The sequence below is a fragment of the Corythoichthys intestinalis genome, chromosome 9, assembly GCF_030265065.1.
Source record: "Corythoichthys intestinalis isolate RoL2023-P3 chromosome 9, ASM3026506v1, whole genome shotgun sequence".
In the NCBI taxonomy this organism is placed as follows: Eukaryota; Metazoa; Chordata; class Actinopteri; order Syngnathiformes; family Syngnathidae; genus Corythoichthys; species Corythoichthys intestinalis.
In genome coordinates, this window is record NC_080403.1 from 24,616,546 (window position 1) to 24,643,326 (window position 26,781).

Consider the following 26,781-nt stretch of genomic DNA (forward strand, 5'->3'; position numbering starts at 1 on the left):
AATTATATATATATATATATATTAGGGCTGTCGAACGATTAAAATTTTTAATCGAGTTAATTACAGCTTAAAAATTAATTAATCGTAATTAATCGCAATTAATCACAATTCAAACCATCTATAAAATATGCCATATTTTTCTGTAAATTATATATATATTCTGTAAAATAAATTGTTGGAATGGAAAGATAAGACACAAGATGGATATATACATTCAACATACGCTACATAAGGACGGTAGTGGGCATTTCACTCTAATGTCATTTAAATCTGTCTATGCTGTCCTCACTCCAAAGCGTCTACTTTTTCCAAAGCTAGACAGCTAGTGAACGACGCCTTAATAATCAGACTTCTTCCTTTTTCATCTGATTTATTATTAAAATGGCCTCAAACCATTGTCCTCTTTAGACCGTCGTAAAACTACAAAAAAAAAAGTACACAAGCATTGCATTAGCAACAACGTTAGCTTAGCACACTATACAGGTTCACTAAACATAAACAAAACGCGTCTCATACAAAAAATATAACATTTCCCTTATCAACATAATATGTACATTCTTTACAACAACCATACTTACGGACAAATCTTGTCCAAGGATCATGTAAGCACAACATTACAACGTAGGCGTCAGCCCGAGACGTCGTGCAGCCATATTGAACTGGCAAGAACACAATAAACCATGTCGCAAAGCGACCACAAGAGTTCGCTGTTAGACAGCACAAAAAGCCTTGCTGTAAAACTTACCAAAAGGCAGAATACTGTCTGAGCGGGACATGTGCGTTAATTGCGTCAAATATTTTAACGTGATTAATTTAAAAAATTAATTACCGCGCGTTAACGCGATAATTTTGACAGCCCTAATATATATATATATATATATATATATATATATATATATATATATATATATATATATATATATATATATATATATATATATATATATATATATATATATATATATATATATATATTAAACGGTACTTTTATTTTCTCAAGAAATTACAACTTGTACCCACATTTTTGTTTGTGTACATATTTTGGCTTTTGAAATCCCCCATGTTTTTCATTCCTTCACCACGTTTGCTGTTGGTCGGAGCAGCAGACAGAGTCCAGCGACAGCCGGAGCTCTCTGGCCCGCAGCCCGCTATTAGGAAGCACAAAGGAATGAATTACAGCTTCTGAGCTTCCAGAAGAAATGACCAAATATAGACATTTGGTGGCCGTGCAAAGTCAGACGTAAACTGGCCCCCTGCTGCTCTTCTTCTCGACTCCAGCTTCATTCCATCCTCTTCCCTTCAGCAAACATGGAGACGTAATATTTGAAGTAAACAGAGCACTTCAGATTTTGGCATAGGGAATAAAGTAAAAGGAAGATGAATACAGTGAGCCCTCGCTACTTAACTCTTCAAAATTCGCACCCTCAGTCCATCGCGATTTTTTTTTTCAATTAAAAAAAAAATAATAATAAAGATGAGCTGTCCGGAGCCGATCGTGTAGTCTCACTGTCCCTCCCTCCGTCTCCCTGCTCTTTGTTAGTCAGGCAGTGCACTGGAGTTGCTTATTAAAGTTAACGATGATTGACAGACGTTTAAGGTTTGATCTAGCCACAGATGCCTGGAAGCCGAAGCAGCAAAGTGCCGCATGCGTCAATAATCGTTTGACTTGTTAAACCACAGGTGTCAAACCTATTCCAGAAAGGGCCTAGTGGCTGCTGGATTTTGTTCCAACCGATAACGCACAGAGAGTTTAACCAATGAACTTCCTGCTGAAACAAGCAGCACCTGACAAAGTTTAACTGATTACACACGTAAAAGATCTAATTGGTGAAATGGTGTCCTCTTCGTTGGTTGGAAAGCAAACCTGCACCCACTAGGCCCTTTCTGGAATTGGTTTGACACCTGTGTGTTAAACAGATGCTGTGGCAACTCATTGTAAGTGAGCAGCTTGAGCGGATTTGAGTGGACTCACTCAATGAAGCATTTGATAAAAACAAAAATTTTTCTACTACTTTATAGTTGTCTAAAAAAAATTTGGTGGGACAGTAACATGTTTAAAACTTATCATAATTATTACATTTTAAGTAGTTAAAAACCATTTATTTATATATATATATATACTAGTTTATAAAAGTTTTTTTGTGATTATACTTTGGGAAAAAAGTGAAAAACATGTGTTCTATGTATCTCTTTTCAATGCTAAATCTGAATAAATACATTGAACACAGCCAGAAAAGAAAAAAAATGTGTGTGGGGACGGGGACGGGGGGTGGGGGGGGGGGGCGCAACTTCACGGTGTTTCACTTATCGGGGCGGGTTCTGGTCCCCATTAGAAAAATGAGGGATCACTGTACTGGAAAGGTGTGATTTTCTCAGAGAGTGGATACAACGAATTTGTTACTAGCCAAAATGCAGGCTTTACATGTTCCTCTCCAATTTAACCCCCCTGCCCCAAAAGATAGTGTATATTTCATGTTAAAAAAAAAAAAAGAGAAATATTTCCATTGTTACAATTTATTTAAATAATGAAAACCAAAACTAGGTAGCATCATCGTTATCAGAACACTTGCAAAGTGCCAAGAACCAATCAAATATTCACAGTTACCAAATATTTTTAATAAACCCAATTCAAAATAAATGAATATCCCAATTTTCCCTGATTTTTCACATCTTCAAAAATTACATTTAATTTGTTTATACCCTAATTGAACTAATTGAATAACACTTTTTAATCCCAAAATGTTCTTTTTTTAAATTCATGGTTTAACACTATTTTTTTTAATAAAAAATTTGTTCAAAAAGTTGATTTACTCAAAAATAATCTTAATGTCTATATTTGCAATCTTCTACATGAAAAAAGAGCACAAGCGTTGCAGATTATTTACTCTTTTTATTCAAATATTTTTGGAAAAAAATGAAGGCCGAAAACACAACTGCTCATAAAGTGTGGACTTATTTCAACAATAACTTTTAACTCATTGACTGCCATTGACAGCCAATACATTTTGACTGGGAGGGGTAAATGAACATTTGTTAACAGCCGAGAAATTTCTTACAAACTCAATTTTGTGAGTCAATAGCAACATAGCAAAGCTTTTTATTGAACACGTACAAACTCCGTAAGCAATGCGTGTCATCATCACAAAATTGAAAAAAAATAAAGAAGTGCCTTGACATCTTTGAATTAAAAAGGTTTGACGTCCCTCAACAGGAAGCTCGACACAAGCCGTCATAACATGTACAGTAAGCTATATTACAAGAACGTTACATAATAGCGCAGACGATTCTGTACAACTCTCATGGATTCGTACTTCCTGATAACCTAATTATTGCCGAGCTTCAACGTGCTTTTCCAAATCAACTTTGCCTGAGATTTGTTGACAATGAGGCACACGTGTTCGGTTTAATATGTTTGGTAAAGTCAGGCTGTCAGGTTGCTTTTTTCCCCTGATATTTTCCTCCCACTTTGGATGGATCTATTTCCTTTTCATGTGTAGGGTTCAATATTACAAACGGGTGTTGGTCTTGCTTTAGTTGTTGCTAAGGTACTCACATTCATACATGAGCCAATATGTAGTATAATGTACTTCATATAATAATTAATAGTGCAAAAAAATGAACAGCGAAGAGCGATATGAAACCCTGACCGCAAAATAAAGCATTGTTGCAGCCATTATCCGCAAGGGTTCTTTTGGTCCAGTATTCCATGGGGATGACTTCAGAGTAAAAAGCCGGCCTCGTCGTTCAGTACCGCGAGAAGGCCCCTTCGCCTGAGGGAGGCTTGAGTTCCTTGCGGCGAGATGTCCGTTCTCTCACGTTCTTAAATTCCACGTGTCACAGGGAAAACTCACTGCAGCCACTTGGGTATTGGCACCTGTTGGGTCAAGGAGAAAACGAATGAGGAAATCATTAGTGTTCTCATGTGGTGGTTAAGCTACACTGCTTGGCCAAAAGTACTGGAACCCCTACAATTCTGTCAGATAATGCCTGATTTCTCCCAGAAAATGATTGCAATTACAAATGCTTTGGTAGTTATAGCTTCATTTATGAAAAAACACAAAAGAGAATGGGAAAAAAATTTAATCATTATCATTTTACTCAAAACTCCAAAAATGGGCCGGACAAAAGTATTGACACCCTTTGAAAAATCATGCGATGCTTCTCTAATTTGTGTAATTAACAGCACCTGTTACTTACCTGTGTCACATAACACTGGTGGCAATAACTAAATCACACTTGCACCCAGTTAAAATGGATTAAAGTTGATTCAACCTCTGTCCTGTGTCCTTGTGTGTACCACATTGACCATGGAAAAAAGAAAGACCAAAGAACTGTCTGAGGACTTGAGATGCAAAATTGTGAGGAAGCATGGGCGATCTCAAGGCTACAAGTCCATCTCCAAATGCCCGAATGTTCCTGTGTCCACCGTGCACAGTGTAATCAATAAGTGTAAAGCCCATGGCACTGTGGCTAACCTCCCAAGATGTGGACAGAAAAGAAAAATTGACAAGAGATTTCAACAAAAGATTGTGCGGACGGTGGATCAAGAACCTCGACTAACATCCAAACTGTCCTGCTGTCCGAGGGCACAACAGTGTCAACCCGTACTATCCGTCGGCCTCTGAGTGAAAAGGGACTCTATGTTAGGATACCCAGGAAGACCCCACTTCTGACCCAGAGACAAAAAACGCCAGGCTGGAGTTTGCCAAAACCTGCCTGAGAAGGCCAAAAACGTTTTGGAAGAATGTTGTCTGGTGAGATGAGACAAAAGTAGAGCTTTTTGGAAAAAGACATCAACATAGAGTTTCCAGGAAAAAAAACAGGCCTTCAAAGAAAAGAACACAGTACCCACAGTCAAACATGGTGGAGGTTCCCTGATGTTTTGGGGTTGCTTTGCTTCCTCTGGCACTGGACTGCTTGACCGTGTGCATGGCATTATGAAGTCTGAAGACTACTAACATTTGCAGCATAATGTAGGGCTCAGTGTGAGAAAGCTGGCTCTCCCTCAGAGATCATGGGTCTTCCAGCAGGACAATGACCCAAAACACACATCAAAAAGCACTATAAAATGGTTTGAGAGAAAGCACCGGATACTTCTAAAGTGGCCAGCAATGAGTCCAGATCTGAATCCCATTGAACACCTGTGGACAGATCTGAAAATGGCAGTTTGGAGAAAGTACCCTTCAAATCTCAGGGACCTGGAGCAGTTGGCCAAAGAAGAGTGGTCTAAAATTCAAGTAGAACATTATAAGGAACTCATTAATGGATATCAGAAACTGTTGTTCGCAGTTATTTTGTCTAAAGGTTGTGCTACCAAGTATTAGGTAGAGGCTACCAATACTTTTGTCTGGCCCATTTTTGGAGTCTTCTGTAAAATGATAACGATTTAATTGTTTTTCTTTTTCTTTTCTGGTTTTTCATTGCAAGCAGAAAAAAATGAAGATATTACCACCAAAGCCTTTGTAATAGCAATCATTTTCTGGGAGAAATTGAACATTATCTGACAGAATTGCAGGGGTGCCAAAAAGTGCTGTAACCTAAAACTATCCAGTGCAAACAGAAGCAGCACAATAGCACACATATTTTTGCTCAAATGTAAAGATATCAAATGGTCAGTGTTGTTTTCGTCAACAATGACGATAACGAAAATATTTTGTAAACGGACACTTTTTACGTGACGATGATGAGATGATAACGAGCTAAAAATTTGTTTTGGGAGACTAAAACATAGAGCCTAACGCCAGTTTTCGTCTGACGAAACAAGAATGTGCTGAAAATGCGCAATAGTTTCCATCACATGTTCGCAATGTGTGACATTTTACGTGTAGTTAGCCTGCATCGTAACAGTGTCTGGTTGTGTCACTCATGTGATGTGCTGCCGGTTGCATGCACATGGACTAAACAACATTTCTGTTTCCAGCGGCTGTGTGAAGGATGAATAGTAAAAAGATAATGAATCCAGTTGTGGCTAAACAATATCATTTGACGGTTAGCAATCATGTGGTTTAGTGTAGCTAACACCCACACCCGAACTCATCAGCGCTGACGAATTTGGTTGGGTGGGTGGGATTGGGGGGCGTCCTGCCAGCGATTGAAAGCCGGGCCAATGTTTATTCTGTACATCCTGGTAGCCTCTCATTTTTTCCCCCACTGTTGTTGATGCTCTCTTTTCATAATTCTCGCGAAAGCTTTCGCATCGACTTCTGTCTTTATAATTAATGCGGAAAGGGCGAAGTGACGTACGCCGTAAAGCAGTCAGAACATTTGTAGGTTTTTTTTGTGTGTGGCAAGGTTCCTGCCAACCTCCTCAAAGTTAATCAGTGCCAGTGAAAGTGATACGGACCCTTTCAAGATATAAAAGAGGTCCCATCCCACTGGTTGCCAGTCGACGTCACCAATATTATGAAAATATTTTATAAAGGTTGAAAAGTTACCTAGTGTTGCTTTAAACGTAGTGTGGACAGTTAAAAAATATTGTCCTGTGTTGACATAGCCTTAGAAGCATCTTGTCCGTATCTGATATGAAACTATTTCCTGTATGTGGTTTCAGTAGGTCTTGGAAAAAACTGATTTCTGTGCTTTGTGACTGTTCAGACTACAAATCAGCTGTCCAGATATTATCTGGATGGGCTAAAAATCAGATTTTGGCAGCCAGTCTGAACAAGGCAGGTCCAGGTCTGTGGCTCCCGGGGTGTGGCCTCCCCTCTGCCTCAGCTGCCGGCCGCGGGAGTGGGTTGGGGGGTCGGGTCTCCGATCTTGCATCGCCCCATGGCAGTTCCTGGGCGTTCTCCTGCCTCCGCCTTCCCCTTTCTTCTCTGGCTGGGCATCCGCCCTGCGCTCCGTCGCGGGTCGCTGGCTGGGCGCCGGTGTATCAGCGGGGTATCGCCTGCACCGGCGGGGGACCCTGCCTTGCCTGGGGCTTGGTGGACCGCTGGGGGTCCCGTGGCGTGCCGTGCCGGTTGGGGGGCTGTGGCTGTGGCTCGTGGCCCGGGTGAGAGGGCGGGGGTGGGTGTAGGCGTGGGGTTGGTGATGCGTCCCCTCCTGCCATCCCTGAAGGCCGGTTGATGGGCGCGCGGGTGGCCCGGGGGACCACCCTGGGTCCCGGGGGGGGGGGGCGATGGCTCCTTTGCTGGGCGGCGGGAGGAGGGATGGGCTGCGCATGGGCTGGCTGGGTGGGGGGGCCGTGGCCCTGGGTTGGCGCCCACGCGGTTTCTCCGCCCGTTTGCGTGGCTGTCGCGCGCCCGGTGGGGCTTGCGTGCTGCTGGATGTGGTAGGGCATGCTCGGGTTGGGGGTTCCGGTGCCGGGATTGGCGATGCGGCGGCGTAGGGTTGGTCGCCAACGGGCTTACACTCATAAGAGATTCACATGATTACTGGGTTCTAGATCACAGAACTGATTTGTGTACACTCTACCCCTTTCAATCACTTAGCTTATAGTCTTATAGACACCCCCACCCCCATTCTCCTCTTTCACCGGCCAATAGGCCCCCACATGGTGTAAACCGGAAATACATCTCGCTGACGATAGCACCAGCATATTAGTAACTAGTTTAGATGTTCAATGTATTTCTTGTTGTTGTTTGTGTATGTGTTTCTTTTCTTTCTTCTCTTGTATTTCTTTTCTTCTGTCCCCCCATAATCCCTTCCTGTTCGCTGCTTTGTCATAATAAAAAGGTATTTTGAATGATCACAATGGGAGTATGTCAGACTCTCAATGTGAAACATTAAAACTGTTCAGAATCCGGGCACTTAGACTTCCATTCTCTGTGTCAAACAGCTGAACAGGACAGGTTTAAAAAAAAAAAAAAAAAAAAAAAAAAAAAAAAAAAAGGCAGGTCCAGTAGTCATACCTGTGAAGTTGTACGGTTTCGGCGTAATTTGTACAAGTGAGCACAAATTTTTAAATGTGTACGCCTTACGTTCAAAATCGTACGTTTTTCGTGCATTATGGGTTTTTTTTCTCCGTTCGCATTTTGTCACCGTTTCGGCAATGAGAAAATGTGCGTTACGATGCGATTCGTTGGTTGAATGACGCGAGAAAAGTCAGAGAGAAGAGTGTTTGTTGTGACGCTGTAGCAAACGCGATGCTAGGCTAGGTGGCTCCAATATTTCCTGACTGTAGCCAACAGCCTACAATCTACGCCTAGATATCACATGCATATAGAACTGCATGCGAAATGACAGACTCTGTGGCGTTGGAATAAAGCCGCCATCTTAAAGCAGTAGACTTCTCAGAAAGGCTCTGTTGTAGTGAACCTTCCTAGCTAACCTAAGTAACGTTTTATCTAAAATACTCCTAAATCGGCAAAATCTTGACTTGAATCTATCTTTAAAAAATGAAACAATTTAAAAACTTTCACATGTCAAAAGTAGACAGAAGAGAGCAAATGCAAAAACGGGAGCAATTTTAACAACTTTAACGGTTGATTCACAACATTAAATGACTTCCAAACATAGCAAAGGTTACTATGTTTTTTGTTTTGTTTTTTGAAAAAATGACCAAAAAAAAAACATGAAAGGTAACACCAGTTACTTAAGTGAGTTACTAACTCAATAACTTTTTGGGAGAAGTAATTTGTAACTGTAATTAATTACTTTTTTAAAGTAAGATTAACAACACAGGTCATAAAGATGAAGTCTGCAGAATGAAAAGTGACGAAAGCGGAGATTTTATTCTGCCAGTTTGTTACCGAACACAATTTTCCCGCAACTATTGCTGATCACTTCTCAGAATTAGCAAAAAAAATGTTCCCTGACTCAAAGATTGCATCGGTAAATTAATTCTATCAATTGACCTTTTTAGTTTATAATTGGATACACCAACGCAGGGGTCCCCATCTGCCGGGCACATTTGCTACCGGGCCGCACAGAAATAATAATTTAATAACGACCGCATTCTGGCTGAATTAACCCTGTGCCCCTGCTTAACACACCAATATCCCTGTCTAATCTAGATATAATACTACTGGATAGTTTATAATGTCATAGAAATCCATTGATTGGACTGCTAGCAGTACATCTTGTTTGTGCATATAATATATCTATGTGCGCTTGTCCTCGATAATAACGTATTGCTAGGCCGCGGGCGCAGCACATTTGTTCCCGGAAATAATTATGACTGAAAAACAGACATCTTTGGAGATATTTTTACGGCGAAAAGGGCACCTGACGAGCCTACAACCTCGAAGACCCACGAACTGCGAAGGAGTGGATTCGTGACCCGTTTGTGAATAAATCGAGTGATTCGAGCATGTCTGTGCAACAGGAAGATCAACTTGTAGAGATAGCAAATCACGGCGACCTTATTAAACGTACATTTGAGACAACAACTCTACCGAGGTTCTGGATTAAAGTCATTCTGGAATATCCTGACATCGCTACAAGAGCATTGAAAACCTTGCTACAACTTCCAACATCGTATCTTGTGAAGCGGGCTTCTTAATTAATGTTTAACGACAAGGCGAAGTCGTTAATGGTGAGAGTAGAGGAGTTCCAAAAAATCGATTATTACATGCATCGCGATTCGACACGTGACGATTCGATTACGATTCATAAAGGTTAAAAAACGATTATTTTCACTCCTAACAACGCTCGTAGCGAAACGAAATTCAAGACACGTCTGCGGCCCGGACACCGTTAACGGACGCACACACAACGTTATGATGGATGCTCCCAGTTACTGGAAGATAGATTTACTCCTTTTTAAAAGACTGGAAAATAAATTTGTGTATATGGCAGGCAGGACCAGAAGCCGGTCGCGCTTTTGTGCGCATTTTTAGAGCGAGAGGGGAAGAGAGATAGTTCTTTGCTCGTTGCTCCTTGCCTTTCAGATGACCAGCTGTAGTTTTAAGGCATTTCAATTAAAAAAAATATCCTGAGTGTGTTGCTAAGACCCGTGTGCATCTATAAGAGGTGAGTACAAGAACCCTCTTGTACTGTTTAGCCTTTATTGTTGTTGTTTTTGAGATGTTAATAGTTAGCGCCGAGCGCTAAGCTAATGAGCTAATTCGCTAACGTGTATTTCATATGCAGAACTTGTAAAACCATGATAAAGTACAGTGGTAACACTACAAACATGCGAAATAGAAAGAGAAGAAAGTGCGCGCGCTGTAATGAGTGTGAGTGTAGCAGTGTCAAGACCAGTTGAGATTTCCACCTGTTACTCCAAGAGGTAACACTGTGAAAACAAAGTATATTGGTTAAAAGAAGTCTTATTTCTAAAGACACTTTGTTTGTGTCCAGAAAATGTCGAATTCATTCCACCAGTGTAAATTTCATTGCATTGTTGAGAGAAATGAGTACTCCCTTTAAAATAGTTAAGCATTTTGCACTTTCTTGTAAAACGAAATAAATAAAAAAGCAGCTTAAGGGCAGCTTTTTGTTGTATGGGCATTATTCCATCTTTCCTGTTGAATCATAAGGATATTTTAAATAAATAATGGACATAAATTTGCTTGGCTGCTTTAGTAATCAGTGCCGCACGATGCATCGATAATCGTGATAACCGCGATAACCGCGATCATAGACGATATCGCGATAATCGATTAAAAATCGAATCGTGGCGTCCTGAATCGTAATCGAATCGAATCGTGGGGTGCCTAAGATGGCACACCCCTAGGTGAGAGCGGTGTGAAGTTGTTGTGTGCAGCTTACATGGCAGGATGTATCTGAGGAGAACTTTTCTACAAGTCCTTTCATGATCAAACGTAAGGTAATATTCCTTTCTTTCAAGAAAGTTTGTAGTGTTTACTTTCTTATCGCTGCATTTGCGCATTTTGCGGCGATGTTACGCGCATGCGCAGAACTGCATCACTGCAGTTTTTGATGGGTTGCAAAATTTGTCAGAACACCGGTCCGTAAAAAAAAGACCCAAATAACACCGGTCCGTGGTGCAAAAAAGGTTGGGGACCCATGCACTAATGGACTACCTTCAAGTCAAACTGAATTGCAAGCTGAAGTGCAGCCATCAAAAGACATGACAGAAATTGCCAAAAGTGCTACATACAATTATAACAAAAGTCACTGTTAAATTTTAGTAATCATGATGTAGCTGAAGATATTGATTGTTCTTTGCTTGCACCAGGTTATATGTTACAATATTACCAATAAATTCATATTATTTTAAAAATTGAGTTTTATTTTTGTTTATATACGACGTTGTAAGATTAGTCACCAATTTGTAAGGGCATACGTCACTATTTGTAAGATTGCCAACAGCCTCGGGTTGACAGATATCAGTAGTCAGTGCCATTGACCTTACCTTCTTGAGTTGTTGGATGTTGCTCCCCCTGATGGAGGCGAGCAGCTGGTCCCTGGAGTTCTTGGCCCCGCCTCGACTCTTCCCGTCTACACTCCTCCTTGACACCGGTGTCAAAGAGTTCCGCAAAGAGTCCACTTCCAGCATGAGAGGCGGAGGAGGCGGGGGCCCTCCACCAGGTGGGGGCGGCGGTGCCGGCGGAGGGGCCCCTGCTCCCCTCTTGGGGCTCAACTTGGGCGAAGGTATCGGCGAGGGCATCGGGGATGGTTTCGGGGACGCCATTGGGGAGCTCCATGTTGTGGAATTTCTGGAATATAAAAATCATTTTGTGAGCTCAGTGATTGCAATGATTAGAACTGGGCTATCTGTTGGGATGTTGGTAACCGTTGGCAACTAGACTCTTCTTGATCATTAAAGAAGTGTCACTGAATTCAAAAGGTTTCTTCAGTTCTAGTTTTGGGTGTGGCGAGGCTTATCTGCGATTTACATGTGACTGCTCTTACGGACACACCTATCAGATACATTGCTAGAGAGATAACAGTCCATGCAACAACCCAAAAAAAAAAAAGAAACCATTGAATTTATGGTAAAATATAGATCAGCTGTGGTTGCCAGAATATTACAGTTAAAAAGGAAAACGTGAAAACCATAAAAAAACATTGAAAAATTTGTTAAGCGCTTCAGTAACCGTAAATTGTTCGGTAGATTTTTATAAATTAATTTTTAAACTTCATCATAAAATAAAGATAGTGGTTGAAAAAAATGCAACTTTAGAATTATTATTTAAACTTACATGGTCATCTTGGCAGTTGAGCATCCTGACTAGAGGGTTAGTAGTACTGCAAAGATTAATCGATTAACTTCAGTAATTCGATTAGAAAAAAGTTTCAAGTTTTGCTGCTTCGAGTATTCGTTTAGAGTTGCATTGTAATGGTTTGTTTTGAAAGTGTTTGCATTTAATTTTATTGATTTGGGTGGATACACCGCCTTCTAATGGCAACAGTGAATATGGCATAACATATTTAACATGGCTGGCTCCAGCTGCTCCCTGTTAAGATCAACACAAGGTAGGTTTTTGTGTGAGTTAATGTTTTTTATGTGTTCGTAATTAAGTTTATAGATATGTTTAGCCGTTTTTGTTTTGTTGCCTTTCATGATCTATGTGCTTTAAAAAAAAGTACAGTATATCGGTCTCAAATATCGGTTTACAAAATTGGCTTTGTATATCGGCAATTGGCTGAAATTTTTTTACATATCGGAATCGGCATTTGAGAATCCCATATCAGTCGTCCTCTACTTAACAATGTAAAAAAAAACAAAAAAAAAACGCTACTTTAAAAAATAAATAAAAGAATATTTAAAATTAAGAGGTCAAAAAAGAGTATTTGGACAATTTTTAGGTCAACGCTGTCTCTAAACAATCTACTATTAAGATAGTTGTTTTTAGAGCTGCAACGATTAATTGATTAACTCCAGTAATTCAATTACAAAAATATTCAAATTAAATTTTGCTGCTTCGAGTATTCGTTTAATTAAAGTAGCGTTGTAATGGTTTGTTTTGAAAGTGTTTGCATTTAGTTTTATTGATCTGGGTGGATACACTGCCTTCTAGTGGCAACAGTGAATATGACATAACTTATTTAGCATGGCTGGATCTAGTTGCTCCCTGTTAAGACCAACACAAGGCAAGTTTTTGTTTAAGCTAATGTTTTTTTTTATGCATTCATAATTTTAATTTATATGTATATTTAGCGTTTTTGTTGGGAATATGTGTTCGAACGACTTGTTAAAAGCATTGTAAAAATTTTATATCATTTTATAGCATTTAAGCTGGCAGATCTTTTTTATACTGTTTCAGGCCAAACTCAGGTATTTTAATGTATTTTTAAATGAAAGTGCAATTCTGCATAGTTTGAAGAAACACTCTGGAATTTTATTTTGTATTTGCTTTTAATGCTCTATTGAAAGTGCAATCTTAGCAAGTTGTTATTTTACATTTCCTAAACTTTATTCTGCAATGCATTAAATGTTCCTAATCCGATTACTGAATTATCCAAACTAACTAGATGATAGATTAATCAACTTCTAAAATAATCGATAGCTGCAGCCCTAAAGGTTACTTACTTCCAGAGAACTGAGCATACCGGCATCTGAAGCTCAACTGGAATCTTAGCTCAGTATCGGCACGCTTAACTGACAATACGGATTCAAACCCTGGTGGTTTGTTTGGTGGTAATTCATTGCCTGCCATTGACAACATAGACAGAATTAAAGGGCTTCTGTCTGAACAAGACAGAAAAAAATAGTCAATCTTTCATTTTTAGCATTTTGGAATATTGCAATGTCATATTTACAGGTCTTTATAAAAATCACTCAGTCCTCACTAATACTCGACCAGATTACACCAGTCATGAAATCTCAGCACTTGCTTCCAGCGAGTCAAGGGATAGAAAATAAAATCTTACTGCTGGCACTTATTGTCCTTGGACCAAAATATATGCTGGGTTTGCTAGATCCCTACAAAGCATCCAGACCTTAGGTCTTCTGGGACTGTTTTGTTTGTGTTCCAAAAACAAGATGGGGTGAGGCGGCATTCAGTTATTATGCTCCTCAACTGTGGAACAGATTACTTGAAAATCTGACGTCTGCTCAAACAATTACCGTCATTTTCCGGACTATAAACTGCTATACTCTTTTCCTTTTTGAATCCTGCGGCTTATAGTCCAGTGCGGCTTACTTGTTGATTTATTTGGGTTAATAGGTAACGCTTTATTTGACAGGGGCGTCATAAGACTGTCATAATTTTGACAAGACACAATCATGGGCATTACTGAATGCTTATGACAGATGTCATTAAGTATCATCCGGCAAATTATGTCACTAACTCCATTTACAGTATGTCCAGCTTGGATCTTTTACATCCATTCAAAAATGAGATAAAATTTCCATATAACACTAAATGACATGTTATAAGCATTCATTGATGCTCATGACAGTGTCATACCATGATTATGATGATCTCTTATGGCGCCATTGTCAAATAAAGTGTTACCAAATACCATACCTAGCAATTAATGAAACAACTGGAACAGTAACTGAAGACATAATTAGCACAGAACATGAATTTTGATTGTTATTTACATCTGTTGCGCTGCAGCGCATGCTGGGAGGCATGTTAGACAACAACTGTGTTGACAGCAGGTGGCAGCAGAGGTTGACAGCCTCCCCCAAGGGACCAGTGATGGCCAAATGAAGCTTCTTGAAGCAATGGTGGTTAATTTGGTTTTATGACAGTCGTATGATGCCGCTGTCAAACGAAGTGTTACAGGTTAATATCTTTTGGTGTAAATATCCCATAACACAGTGGCGACAGTTGTGGTTCATAGTCCAGTGCTGTTTATGTACTGTATGAACAAATGCCGTTTTCAAGCCAAATTTGGTGGGTGGTGGCTTGTGGTGAAGTGGGCCTTATAGTGCGAAAATTACGGTAGTTCCTTTAGAGCTGGGCGGAAATCACTATTTTTTACTCCAGCATATCCCAAACTGCCCTTACAGTTCCAATAGTAGTGTATGATTTGTGCTGTTCCCCGGAAATGTTTTAGTTTTTAACTGTGTCTTGCTGATTTTAATGTGATGTAAAGAACATTGATGAACCTCGTGTTAATTGGTGCTATAAAAATGAATTTGCCTTGCCCTGCCCAATTCATTTAAACTGAGACGCTAGACGCCAAATCCATTTTGGAAGGGAGGGTTGGCAGCCAAGTTAATTTAATAGTAACGCTTTTACGGTCACACACCTTGGAGAGCTTCCACCACCCGGTTTGGGCACCTCCAGCGCATCCTTCTTGTCGGTTCCATTCCCAGCCCTGGCCTCCTTCTGCTCCTGCAAGCGCTTTTGCCGTTGGCGGTCCATGTTACGACTCAAGATGTTCGTAGTGGTCATCCTAGGACCGGCCAGCTCGAAGTGATACCCCAGTTTGAGCAGGGTAGTGTTCTCCTTCAGCACCTTGATCATCTCCATCTCAGTCTTGCCTCCGCAGATGTGCCGCTGGTTCTGGAAACGCAGCTCTGTGAGGGTTGAGTTGTAGCGAAGCGCCTGGATGAGGGCAAGGATGCCCTTGCCGGTGAGATGGTTGGAGTCTAAGTTGATGCTGGTGACGGTGGCGTTGTGGCGTAACGTGCCAGCGACAGCGTACGCGACGTGGTCATCGGCGCGGCAGTTAGCTAGCGCCACCTTCTTGACGTGGGTGTTGCGGTGCAGGGCTTCGGCCAGCTCCATCAGCGTCTTGGTCTTGATCACCTCAGAGTTGTTGACATTGAGCTCCACCAAGGAAGGGTCGTTGCTTCGGACCTGCTCCAGGAGCTCGTCGAACATACTGGAGTCTTCGTCGTCCGCACCTTCTTCCGCCTTTGTTTTGGCGGTCGGTGCCACGCAGTTGAGGAGTTCTTCTCTGTTGTCCGTTTTCTCCTCTTCTACTTTTTTCTCCTTCACGTGATCGCTGTGGTTGAGCAGTTCTTCTCTTCTTGTTGCATTCTCCTTCACGGAGGCTTGCCGTTCCATCTTGCGAGCAGTCTTCTTCTTGTCTTCTTCCCGGGGGTTCTTCTCCTCAGGAGTTTCCTGGGATTTGCTCTGCTGCTTCTCCAGCATTCTAGAAACTAATCCCTGCGTCCTGAAGCTGTCGGATCTCCGCAACCGCTCCCTACAGCTTTCCTTCTCGCTCTTCTCACTCTTCTCGCGGAGCCTAGAGATGATGTCCTTGGTCTTAGTGTCATCCCTCCTCCTGCAGTCTTCCTTACGGATGTCTTCTTTCTTTTTCTCCTGCAGCCGAGAGATCATGTCTTTTGTTTTACTCTCGCGGTTCTCCCGTCTGTCTGTCATCCCGCTGTCCTCACATGCCGTTTTTTCCTTGCATTCATCCTTCACGACCACTGGGGGCTGACTTTGGTCGTCCTTAGAGGATTCTGTTTCCCTACCACCTTCTTTGACCTCGTTTGCTCCTCGTCTTTGGACTCCTGCGTCATCTTTGCATTCCTGACTTAGGCCTGTCTTCTTCGGGTAATCCTGCTTCCAACTTTCCTTCTTGGATTCAATCTGTAAGGAGGAGCAAATATGATCATGTTTAACACGCAGCCGTGTATTTCAGACAATCCTTTCACCATTCAACATCTGTCGTAGTTCCAAGACTGACCTACGAGAGGCAGTGTGGTGCCAGAGCGCAGAGAAAGTTTAGTAAAATACAAAGAAGAAATCAAATAATAATTACAATTTTTTCGTAGGGTGCCGCTTTTTTATAAGGCTCGATATGGTGATATATCGCAATATTTTGTGTGCCAATAGAATCGCAGGTGTCAAAACAATTCCACAAAGGTCCTAGGGGGTGCAGGTTTTCCGTTCAACCAATGAAAACGACACCTTTTCACCAATCTGTTCACTTACGAGTGTTATCAGGTGATTGCAGTCAGGTGCTGCTTATTTCAGCTGAAACCTTATTGGTTAAACTGTCTGTGCTAGACTAAACAAAGACCTTTGTGGAACGGGTTTCTATCGTCTATGATGACAATAACGAATATATTTTGTTGATGACTCTTTTTTTAGCGACAATTACGTATAACAAGCTATACTTATTTGAACACCCTGCTATTTTGCAAGTTCTCCCACTTCGAAATCATGGAGGAGTCTGAAATTTTCATCGTAGGTGCATGTCCATTGTGAGAGAATCTAAGAAGACAAATCCAGAAATAACAATCCGTGATTTTTTTAACAATTTATTTGTGTGATACAGCTGCAAATAAGTATTTGAACACCTGTATATCAGGTAGAATTTGGACCCTGAAAGACCTGTTAGTCCGCCTATTAAAAGTCTACCCGCACTCCATGTATTATAATGAATCAGATGCACTTGTTTAAAGTCGATGGCAGCATAAAGATATCTGTCCACATCATACAATCAGTAGAACTCAAACCTGTAACATGGTCAAGACCAAAGAGCTGTCCAAAGACACCAGAGACAAAATTGTTCACCTCCACAACGCTGGAAAGGGCTACGGTGCATTTGCCAAGCAGCTTGGTGAAAAAAGGTCCACTGTTGGCACAATCATTAGAAAATGGAGGAAGCTAAACATGACGGTCAATCTCTATCAGAGTGTAGCCCCATGTAAGATACCACCCCGTGGGGTCTCAATGATCCCAAGAAAGGTGAGGAATCAGCCCAGAAATACATGACAGGAGTTGGTAAATGACCTGAAAAGAGCTGGGACCTGGGTTTCCAAGGTTACTATTGGGAATACACTAGACGTCATGGTTTAAAATCATGCACGACACGGAAGGTTCCCCTACTTAAACCAGCAAATGTCAAGGCCCGTCTTAAGTTTGCCTATGACCATTTGGAGGATGCAGAGGAGTAATGGGAGCAGGTTTTGTGGTCAGATGAGAGTGAACTAGAACTTCTTGGTCATAATTCAACTAACCGTGTTTGGAGGAAGAAGAATGATGAGTTCTATCTCAAGAACACCATCCCTACTGTGAAGAATGGTGGTGGTAGCACCATGCTATGAGGGTGTTTTTCTGCGCATTGGACAGGACGAGTGCACTGTATTAAAAAGACGATGACTGGGGCCCTTTATTGTAAGATTTTGGGGAGAAACCTCCTTCCTTCAGTCAGAGCATTGAAGATGGGTCGTGCCTGGGTCTTCCAACATGACTATGACCACATTGTCAGACAGCAAGGAAAACCAACGAGTGGCTCCGTAAGAAACATAGCAAGGTTCTAGCATGGCCTAGCCGGTCTCCAGACCTAAACCTAATAGAAAACCTTTGGAGGGAGCTCAAACTCCGTGTTTCTCAGCGACAGCCTCAAAACCTGACTGAAGGGTGGGCCAAGATCCCTCCGGTAGTGCGTGCAAACCTGGTGAAAAAACTACAGGAAACTTTTGACCTCTGTAATTGCAAACAAAGGCTACTGTACCAAATATGAACATTCGTTTTCTCAGGTATTCAAATACTTATTTGCAGCTGTATCACACAAATAAATTGTTAAAAAAATCCTGCATTGTGATTTCTGGATTTTTCTTTTTAGATTATCGCTCTCACAGTGGACATACTGTATACCTACGATGAAAATTTCAGACCCCACCATGATTTCTAAGTGGGAGAACTTGCCAATAGCAGTGTACCTACTTTCTTCACTGTAACTTGGATGACTGAAACATACCGAGACTTTTGTCGGTTTACGTCTGAAGAGACGATTTGTCACGAAAATGCAAAGTAGATTTTATTAGACGCTAATTGCGTGTGGTTTGTCAGACTACATAAAACTTTTCTATTTTGGTGTATGTTCAGGCTAATATTTTAGCTAGTTTGCGCAGCTAAAGTCAGCATGTTAACTAACTTGTAGCTAAGAGAGTACTGTAATTGTTGATCTTACATTGGTGTTTTTTTAACACTAAAACCAGACTAAAACCTTTCTTTTTCAAACTATTTTTTACTGACTAAAATATCTCATATTTGTTGAATAAAACTACAAGGGACATTCAAAAAGTAATGCACTCAAGTGCATTGCTCGTACAGGATTTTACTAATCTTGTTTATATTTGGCACAAACATGATAGGACAAACCTTCTTGCGATTGTTATATATTGTTATATTTTTCTTATTTTCAGATTTTTAAAGCTTAAACTAGCTTCTAAAATGGCTGCCCCTCTTGAAGCTCGTCAGAAACAAAGAGCTGTAATCGAATTCCTTGTTGCAGAGGGAGAAACCCCTCGGAGAATTCAACCCCGGATGGAAAATGTCTACAAGTATGATAACATAGACTATAGTACTGTAAAAAGATGGGTGCTGCGATTTAAAAACAGTACTGAATAGAGGTGTGCAAAATTTCCGATTCTTAGATTATTCGCGATTCGGCCGTGGAAGATTCGAGAACGATTCACAAACATCCAAATTCCGATTACTGAAATATGCCAAGTAAAGCGGAAGTACAACACACTCAGCGCGCCGTGCGGTCAATGAGGAACAGAGCGAGAGTAGCTAAACATCATGCTTCTCATTCCCCGGCCCCTCGGGTAATGCCAATGCTCAACTCACGGCTCTCGCTCAACTCATGCCACGAGATAAAAAACACACAACAACATACCTGACTGCTGCCGAAAAGCTGCTACAAAGTACATCCACATAATGTTACGGTAGATATCATTTATATAGGACTAGATGCTATATAGACTCGGTAGCGTTAGCAGCACACCTACAAAAAGCTAGATGCGGGTGTTAGTAAACGGCCGCCATCTTAAAGCAGTACACTTCCCTGCAAGGCTGTTGTAGCGAACCTTCCAAGCAAACCTAATTAACTTTTTATCTAAAATACTCCTAAATCGGTAAAATATTGACTTGAATCTATCTTTAAAATAGTTTCAAAACTTTCACATGTCGAAAGTAGACAAAAGGGAAATTATGGAATAACGGGAGCAATTTTAACAACTTTACGGTTGATTCACAACATTAAATAAATTGAATGTAGTTTAAAGCTGCTGATACAGAATGGGGACTGGAGTTTTTTATTTACTGTTATTTTTGTATATTTGTTTACTTCTATATGTTAACTTGATACTGAAATAGTAGTGTGGTTTAGCCTGAGAGTATTTTTGAACAATTTTGGAACTAATGTACAAAACATTAAAAAAAAAAAAAAAAAAAAAAGGAGGGGGGTGCATCAATAATTGTTTTATAATCGAATCAGAGCCTCTGAATCGTAATCGTAATCGAATCGTTAGGTGCCAAAAGATTCCCAGCTCTAGTACTGAAGACCACGAAGAGGTGGGTAAAGCCAGCATAGCCGATAAGCTCAAAACGTTCAAGGCCCAAAAATCAGCTGGCAAAATTATGGCCACCGTTTTTTGGGATTCTCAAGGTGTAATCATTGTGGGGTTTTTTGCCGAAGGGGGAAACCATTAACTCTGAGGTATACATTGAGACTCTTAGGAAGCTCAAAGCAAGAATTCGACGTGTTCGGCCTAACTTGGACATGGCAAATGTGCTCCTCTAGCATGACAATGCACGCCCTCACACAACCATCAGGACCATGGAGGTCATCACTTCATTTGGATGGACTGTGATACCACATCCGCCATATTCTCCTGATTTGGCACCGTCAGACCACCACCTCTTTGGTCCAATAAAGGAAGGACTCCAGGGCAACCGATATGGCAATGACGAAGTGAAAACTGCCATCAAGAATTGGTTTAGAGATCAACCGGCTGAGTTCTACAACACTGGTATACATGCCCTCGTTCATAGGTGGACTGTAGCTCTTGAGAGAGGTGGAGACTATGTGGAGAAGTAAAAATGTAATCCTCACACTTGTACCTTTCTTTTGATGTATAATACATGTTGCTATTATAATTTGTTTGTACATAATAAAGTTGGGTGCATCACTTTTTGAATACCCCTTGTAGAATAACAGATTTAGAATTCACTAAAATTTGAGTAATAAGTATTTATTTAAAAACCTGCCAAAAACAACGCTGTTTAAATGTGAGCCTTGTATCGTGAGGTACTCAGAGGTTCCCACAACTATTTACAATTGTAAGAACCGACTCTTCTTTCAAGCAGGTTAGAATTTTTTTTCTAAATGCTCATCACACCACAGGATAATCTCTCATAATTATCTAATCTTTCCTGGCTTTGACTGTTTGACGCATTTGGTTTGTTTTAAAGTAAGCATTTATGGTTGTCGAGCAGTTTGACACTAGATGATAATCACCTAAAATCAACTTTGAAAAACCTCCTATTATCAAGCCTCTTGAAGTGTGGACAGATACTAAAATCCATCCTGATTATCTATACGTGTGGACAACCTTTTTACGGCTGTTCGTCTCCTCGTCAGTCTACGACGCAGCATGTGTTTATAGTGGCCATCTTTTTTTTTCAATGGCTGAAGTTCGCCAAGTGTTTGATTTGCGAGCCCAGCGGCGCGCCGGGCTAGCGGACGCATCCTTAAAAGGCAGTGAGTGTAGGAGCGATCAAGCGAAGAATTCCACCAAGGCCTAGGATTAAGGAGCCGTACGCCCAACTGAGTGCATATAAACTCCCTTGACGATGGACCGTGGTGCTTCGATTTAAATCATATAAAAAGACATCTAAAGGAATACCAGCTTGTGAAAGTGGAATTTGTTTGCGACGAGCTGAATGTCAAATCGGGCCTCGGAGGGGTCAACAATATTTTTGGAGGCCCAAAGGAGCACCGTTAAGGATCTGATGGATCCAGCTGGCCTTTTGCTTCAATCCGCCCTCGCAAATAACACGCCGATGTGCTCGTTAGATTCGCATTCGACTTTCATCCATCCGTTTTCAGAGGCTCGTCCCAGCTGACTTTGGGTGAGCGGAGCAGGGTTGGCTCTGAACTGGTCGCCAGCCAATCACAGCGTGCTTATGGACAAATTACTGTTCAATGTCAAACTAAAAGACCAGTGCTTCTCAAAGCTGGTAGTTGTACCATCGTTGGTATGTGGACTTCCTCTAATAGCACTGGTGTCAAAATCGTGGACTGAGGGGCAGAAACAACCCGCCATTTTGTGTCATGAAAGTAAATCACGCCCATCAACTTCAGGTTTCTAATTTAAATTTTTGTAGTCTTCAATGAAAGATAATGAACAACAGAAAAGTATTCTTTAAAAAAAATTATATACAGTGATCTCTCGTTTTTCGTGGTTAATGTGGACCAAAACCTGCTGCGAACAGTGAAAAACCGTGAAGTAGCGGCCCCCCACAAAATATATGGCGGGGAAAACACAGACAAGACGGAAAAAGCGGTTTCTGCTTATGCACCCTTCTTTTAAATAAACTGCTGCATTTTAAGCCAAAAGAACTGTTGTGTTTGATAGAACAATACGTATATATGCTGCCATAGCAGATTCATGGCGCATTTAGCCCCCAAACTATTTTTAATTTGTCGATTTTACCCTGGAAACCCCCATTTACAGACGTTGCGCAACCGCTTTTGTTTCAACCTAGCCATAAAAAGAAGGTAAGTAATTATATTTATTATTTGTAATGTCTGATATTTTTAGCTTAGAATCATTAACTGATGTATAATATTTTGTTTAAAAACAAAAAAAAACCACTAAAAAAATTACTCACTCGCTTATTTTAAACTTTTAAACAATGACATCACAATGAAAAAATTTGCGTCTGTAAATAAGTCACGGTTATCTACCTCATAGCTATCGCCTAATTGTATTTTTTTTTTTTTGTTACTGTCGCATTTTCCCCAATATGTTAAATGATAAATAATCGATCCAAACAAAGAAAAATGGAAAAAAAAAATTTAAAAAACGTTTAAAAGGGTGTATGAAAAAGAAAATCTCGACCACTCCTTGTTGTCTGCGATTACTGCATTGCGACCCTTGTTATATGACCATGTTTCATCCATAAAATCCCCCAAAAATCCGGCTGTGGCCATTCACAGCTGTGTCTTGACACTCGGGGATACATGCTACATGGAGTTTTTGGATCGAAAAGGTATAAGTACACGATATTATCTTGTTAAAATCGTGGCGTCTTTAATTCTGCTCTCGCGTGCGCTCACCTCCAGTTAGGGTTTTGCTGTTTAAAAAAATGTTTTTTTTAAAATGACCTCCTGGTCAAAATTTTTCTTCTCCCAGAAAATTGAGATTTTAAGCTTTCCAATGATGCACATAACACATGCATATCGGACAATTTTGAAATCTGGCCAAATTGGGGGTCTCAGAGTTGAACTTCAAGTCACCTGAGTATTTTCCGCCATATATATGTATATATTTTTTTGGTTGTGTTTTCAATGTGTTCCTGTATTTATTCAAGAATTAGCATTGGAAAGACATACATATCAGTCATGTTTTTTGCACTTTTTTCCCCAAAGTATAATTTTAAAAAAACTTTTATGCATATATTTTAATTAATGGTTTTTAAGCACTTCAAATGGAATAATTATGATAGGTTTTAAACATGTTACTGACTTATTTTTAAAAAAGAATAAAACAAAATGCTTGTCTTGATTAAATGCTTCATTGAGTGAGTCCACTCAAATCCGCTGAAGCTGCTCACTTACACACAATGAGTTGCCACAGCAACTGTTTAACAAGTTAACAATGATTGACGCAAGTGGCGCTTTAAAGTTTCGGCCCCCAAGCATCTCTAGTAAGATCAAACTTAACGTCTGTCACTCATCGTTAACTTTGATAAGTTACTCCAGTGCACTGCTTGAGACACTACATCATCGGATCGGGACAGCTCTATAAAATATTGCATTTGTTTATTTTTTAATTGAAAGAAAAAAAATCCGCGATGGACTGAAGTGCGAAGTAGCGAGGGATCACTATATATATATATATATATATATATACATATACATATACATATATATATATATATATATATATATATATATATATATATATATATATATAGTGGGGAGAACAAGTATTTGATACGGCAGTGTATCAAATACTTGTTCTCCCCACTGTATAAGGGTTGTCAAATGATTAAAAATTTTAATCGAGTTAATTACAGCTTAAAAATTAATTAATCGTAATTAATCGCAATTAATCGCAATTCAAACCATCTATAAAATATGCCATATTTTTCTGTAAATTATTGTTGGAATGGAAAGATAAGACACAAGATGGATATATACATTCAACATAGGGTACATAGGGACTGTATTTGATTATTATAAAAATAAATCAACAAGATGGCATTAACATTATTAACATTCTGTTAAAGCGATCCATGGATAGAAAGACTTGTAGTTCTTGAAAGATAAATGTTAGTACAAGTTATAGAAATTTTGTATAAAAACCCCTCTAAATGTTTTCGTTTTAATAAAATTTGTAAAATTTTCAATCAAAAAATAAACTAGTAGCCCGCCATTGTTGATGTCAATAATTACTTACACAATGCTCATGGGTGCTGAAGCCTATAAAATCAGTCGAACCCAAGCGCCAGCAGAGGGCGGCAAAACTCCATAAAACACAATTAACATGTGGGCATTTCTCTGTACTGTCATTTAAATATGTCTGAGCGGGGCATGTGCGTTAATTGCGTCAAATATTTTAACGCGATTAATTAAAAAAAATAATTACCGCCCGTTAACGTGATAATTATGACAGCCCTAATGTTTTCGCAATTAATGGGAACCAGAACCTGGCCGCGATAAGTGAAAAACAGTGAAGTGGCGCAATAAAAAAAAAAAATTTTTTTTTTAAATTGTGTGTGTGTGTGTTCAATGTACAGATTTAGCATTGGAAAGAGATCCATATAAGACATGTTTCCTTTTTTTCCCCAAAGTATAATAAAAAAAAAAGTATATATTCTTAAATATTTTTTTAGCACTTCAAAAGTAATAATTATGATAAGTTTTAACTATATTACTGTCCCGAATTATTTTTCAACAATTGGTCAGAATTTCCTCTTATCCCAGCCTTATCTTATTCCAATAGTAGGTGATTTATTTACCTGAAATGTTTCATACTGGCTGGGATAAAAGAAAATTTTAACTAATTTATAAGTGTAGGCAAAATGAACTCAATACAAGTATTTTTAAACAAGAATAAAGTAGTACAAAAATGCTAGGCTTTATTAAATGCTTCATTGAGCGAGTCCACTCACACTCACTCCTATCCACTGCTCGCTCACACACAATGAGTTGCCACAGCAACTGTTTAAGAAGCTAAATGATGATTGACGCATGCGATGATCTCGCCAGAGGAGCAAACTTCAAACATTAAACGTCTGTCAACATCTTTAACTTTAAAAAGCAACTCCAGTGCACGGCCTGACGAACAAAGAGCAGGGAGAGTTAGGAAAGGAAGGGAGAGTGTGACTACGCGATCGGCTCAGGACAGCTCAGCTGTTTGTTTGTTGTTGTTTTTTTTAAATAGAAAAAAAAAATCCACGAGGACTGAGGGCGCGAAGTTTGAAGCGCATAGTAGCAAGGGATCACTGTATAGTATATATTCTTAATAAAATGACTAGATTTTCTTTTTAATTGGAAAAAATGACCCTTCCTTTTTATTTTTATGTAAAAAATTTAAATAAAATATTAAAAATGAAATTAAAAAAAAAAAAAAAAAATCCTGTTTCTTTTTTCTTTTTTAAATTACAAAAATAAAACGTAGGGATTAAAAAAAAAAAAAAAAAAAAAACTTTCCCCCCTCTTCTTTTCTTTTAATCAAATACATTTAAATTAGGTAAAAAGGAAAAAAATACAAATATTTGCTATTAAGGGTCTCAAAAAAGACGATTTGGAAGGTTTTTAGCTCGACATAATGGCCCGCCCAAGAGAACCATAACTACGCAACAAAGATGGCACCCCTCATTTGGTGTACTAAATCTTGGGCTGTAAAGTTTTAATTCTGGAGATTAAGTTAAAGCTTGTTGGCTACACTAACACAGCAAATACACTGACTGGGAGAGATGCTGCCAGCCACTCCCAGCTCAAATGGATTGGACGTCTATCGTCGTCAATGCCAGCCAGTGATTTTAAGTCTTCCATGAACCAAAAATTCATGAAGACGAGATTTGATTCGAACCTACAACCCATAACTTAAAAGCGCAATTCAGCATACTGCCACATTTTTATTTATTACCTAAAATATGAGAATCAATAGAAGAATCTACCTGGATTGCGTCATCTTTATGGCAAATTTTGGTGTCCCGGCGGTTGTTGTCGTCTTGAGTGACAACTTGGCCGTCCTCCGGGTTGATGTCAGGCACCTTCATCATATCCTTCTCCAGCTCCTCCATCTCCTCCGGGGAGAGTGTGGACAACAGCGTGTCCAGGTCTGGGTCCTCGCTCACCTGCCGCCCCATCCGGGTCAGACCTCTCACCTTCCGTCTGGACATACTTGGGAAAAGATGTTTAAAATTTCAAACTCAAAAAATTAAGGTATTAAACAAGTTTCAGGCAAAATGATCCCCATACGTCCAGAAAGAGCGAGGCGTGGGTCCCGGACGCACTCACATGCTTGCAAAGAGGGGCGAGCAGTGACGGAGGGTTGCTGAGAGGCTGGGACATTCCTTGGAATCCTGGGAAAGTGCATGTCCATGTTTGGAGGATGGTGCACTCCTTTAAAGGGAATAGGAAGGGCGGCAGTTTACTGAGGTGCCAGATGTGACTTAGTGTACACACAATTCCTCTCATTACACAATTGTTATTTTGGTTCATTTTGGTTTCTGTTTACTTTTGTGGGGGGGACTCAGAGCACTTCAAATGGCTCAAATCTTTGTGAATGGAAATTATATTTCTTCATGAACTACCATTGACGCGGCTGGATTGGACGTCAAACACCGTCAGTTCATCTGTTTCAGACTAAACTACCCAAGGGCGTAGGTTTGCATAGGGACGGTAGGGACTGAACACTCGCAACTTGTCAGGATGCTGAAATTGTCCCCACCAGCCTTTAAGCAACCTTAATTCATTATATAAAGAGTTCAGATATATACTAGGGTTGTTCCGATCATGTTTTTTTGCTCCCGATCCGATCCCTAT

General features: G+C 40.0%; 1 protein-coding gene across 1 annotated transcript; it reads right to left on the reverse strand.

Moving 5' to 3' along the window:
- Positions 1-2,830: 2,830 nt before the first annotated feature.
- lmod1b (leiomodin 1b (smooth muscle)) lies at positions 2,831-26,296 on the reverse strand. The gene is made up of 4 exons (XM_057844869.1): positions 25,911-26,296; positions 15,055-16,349; positions 11,261-11,564; positions 2,831-3,874 (listed from the first exon to the last, which is right to left on the reverse strand). The coding sequence occupies exons 1-4, from the start codon at positions 26,133-26,135 to the stop codon at positions 3,848-3,850; spliced, it is 1,851 nt and encodes a 616-aa protein (XP_057700852.1). The 5' UTR covers positions 26,136-26,296; the 3' UTR covers positions 2,831-3,847.
- Positions 26,297-26,781: the final 485 nt, after the last annotated feature.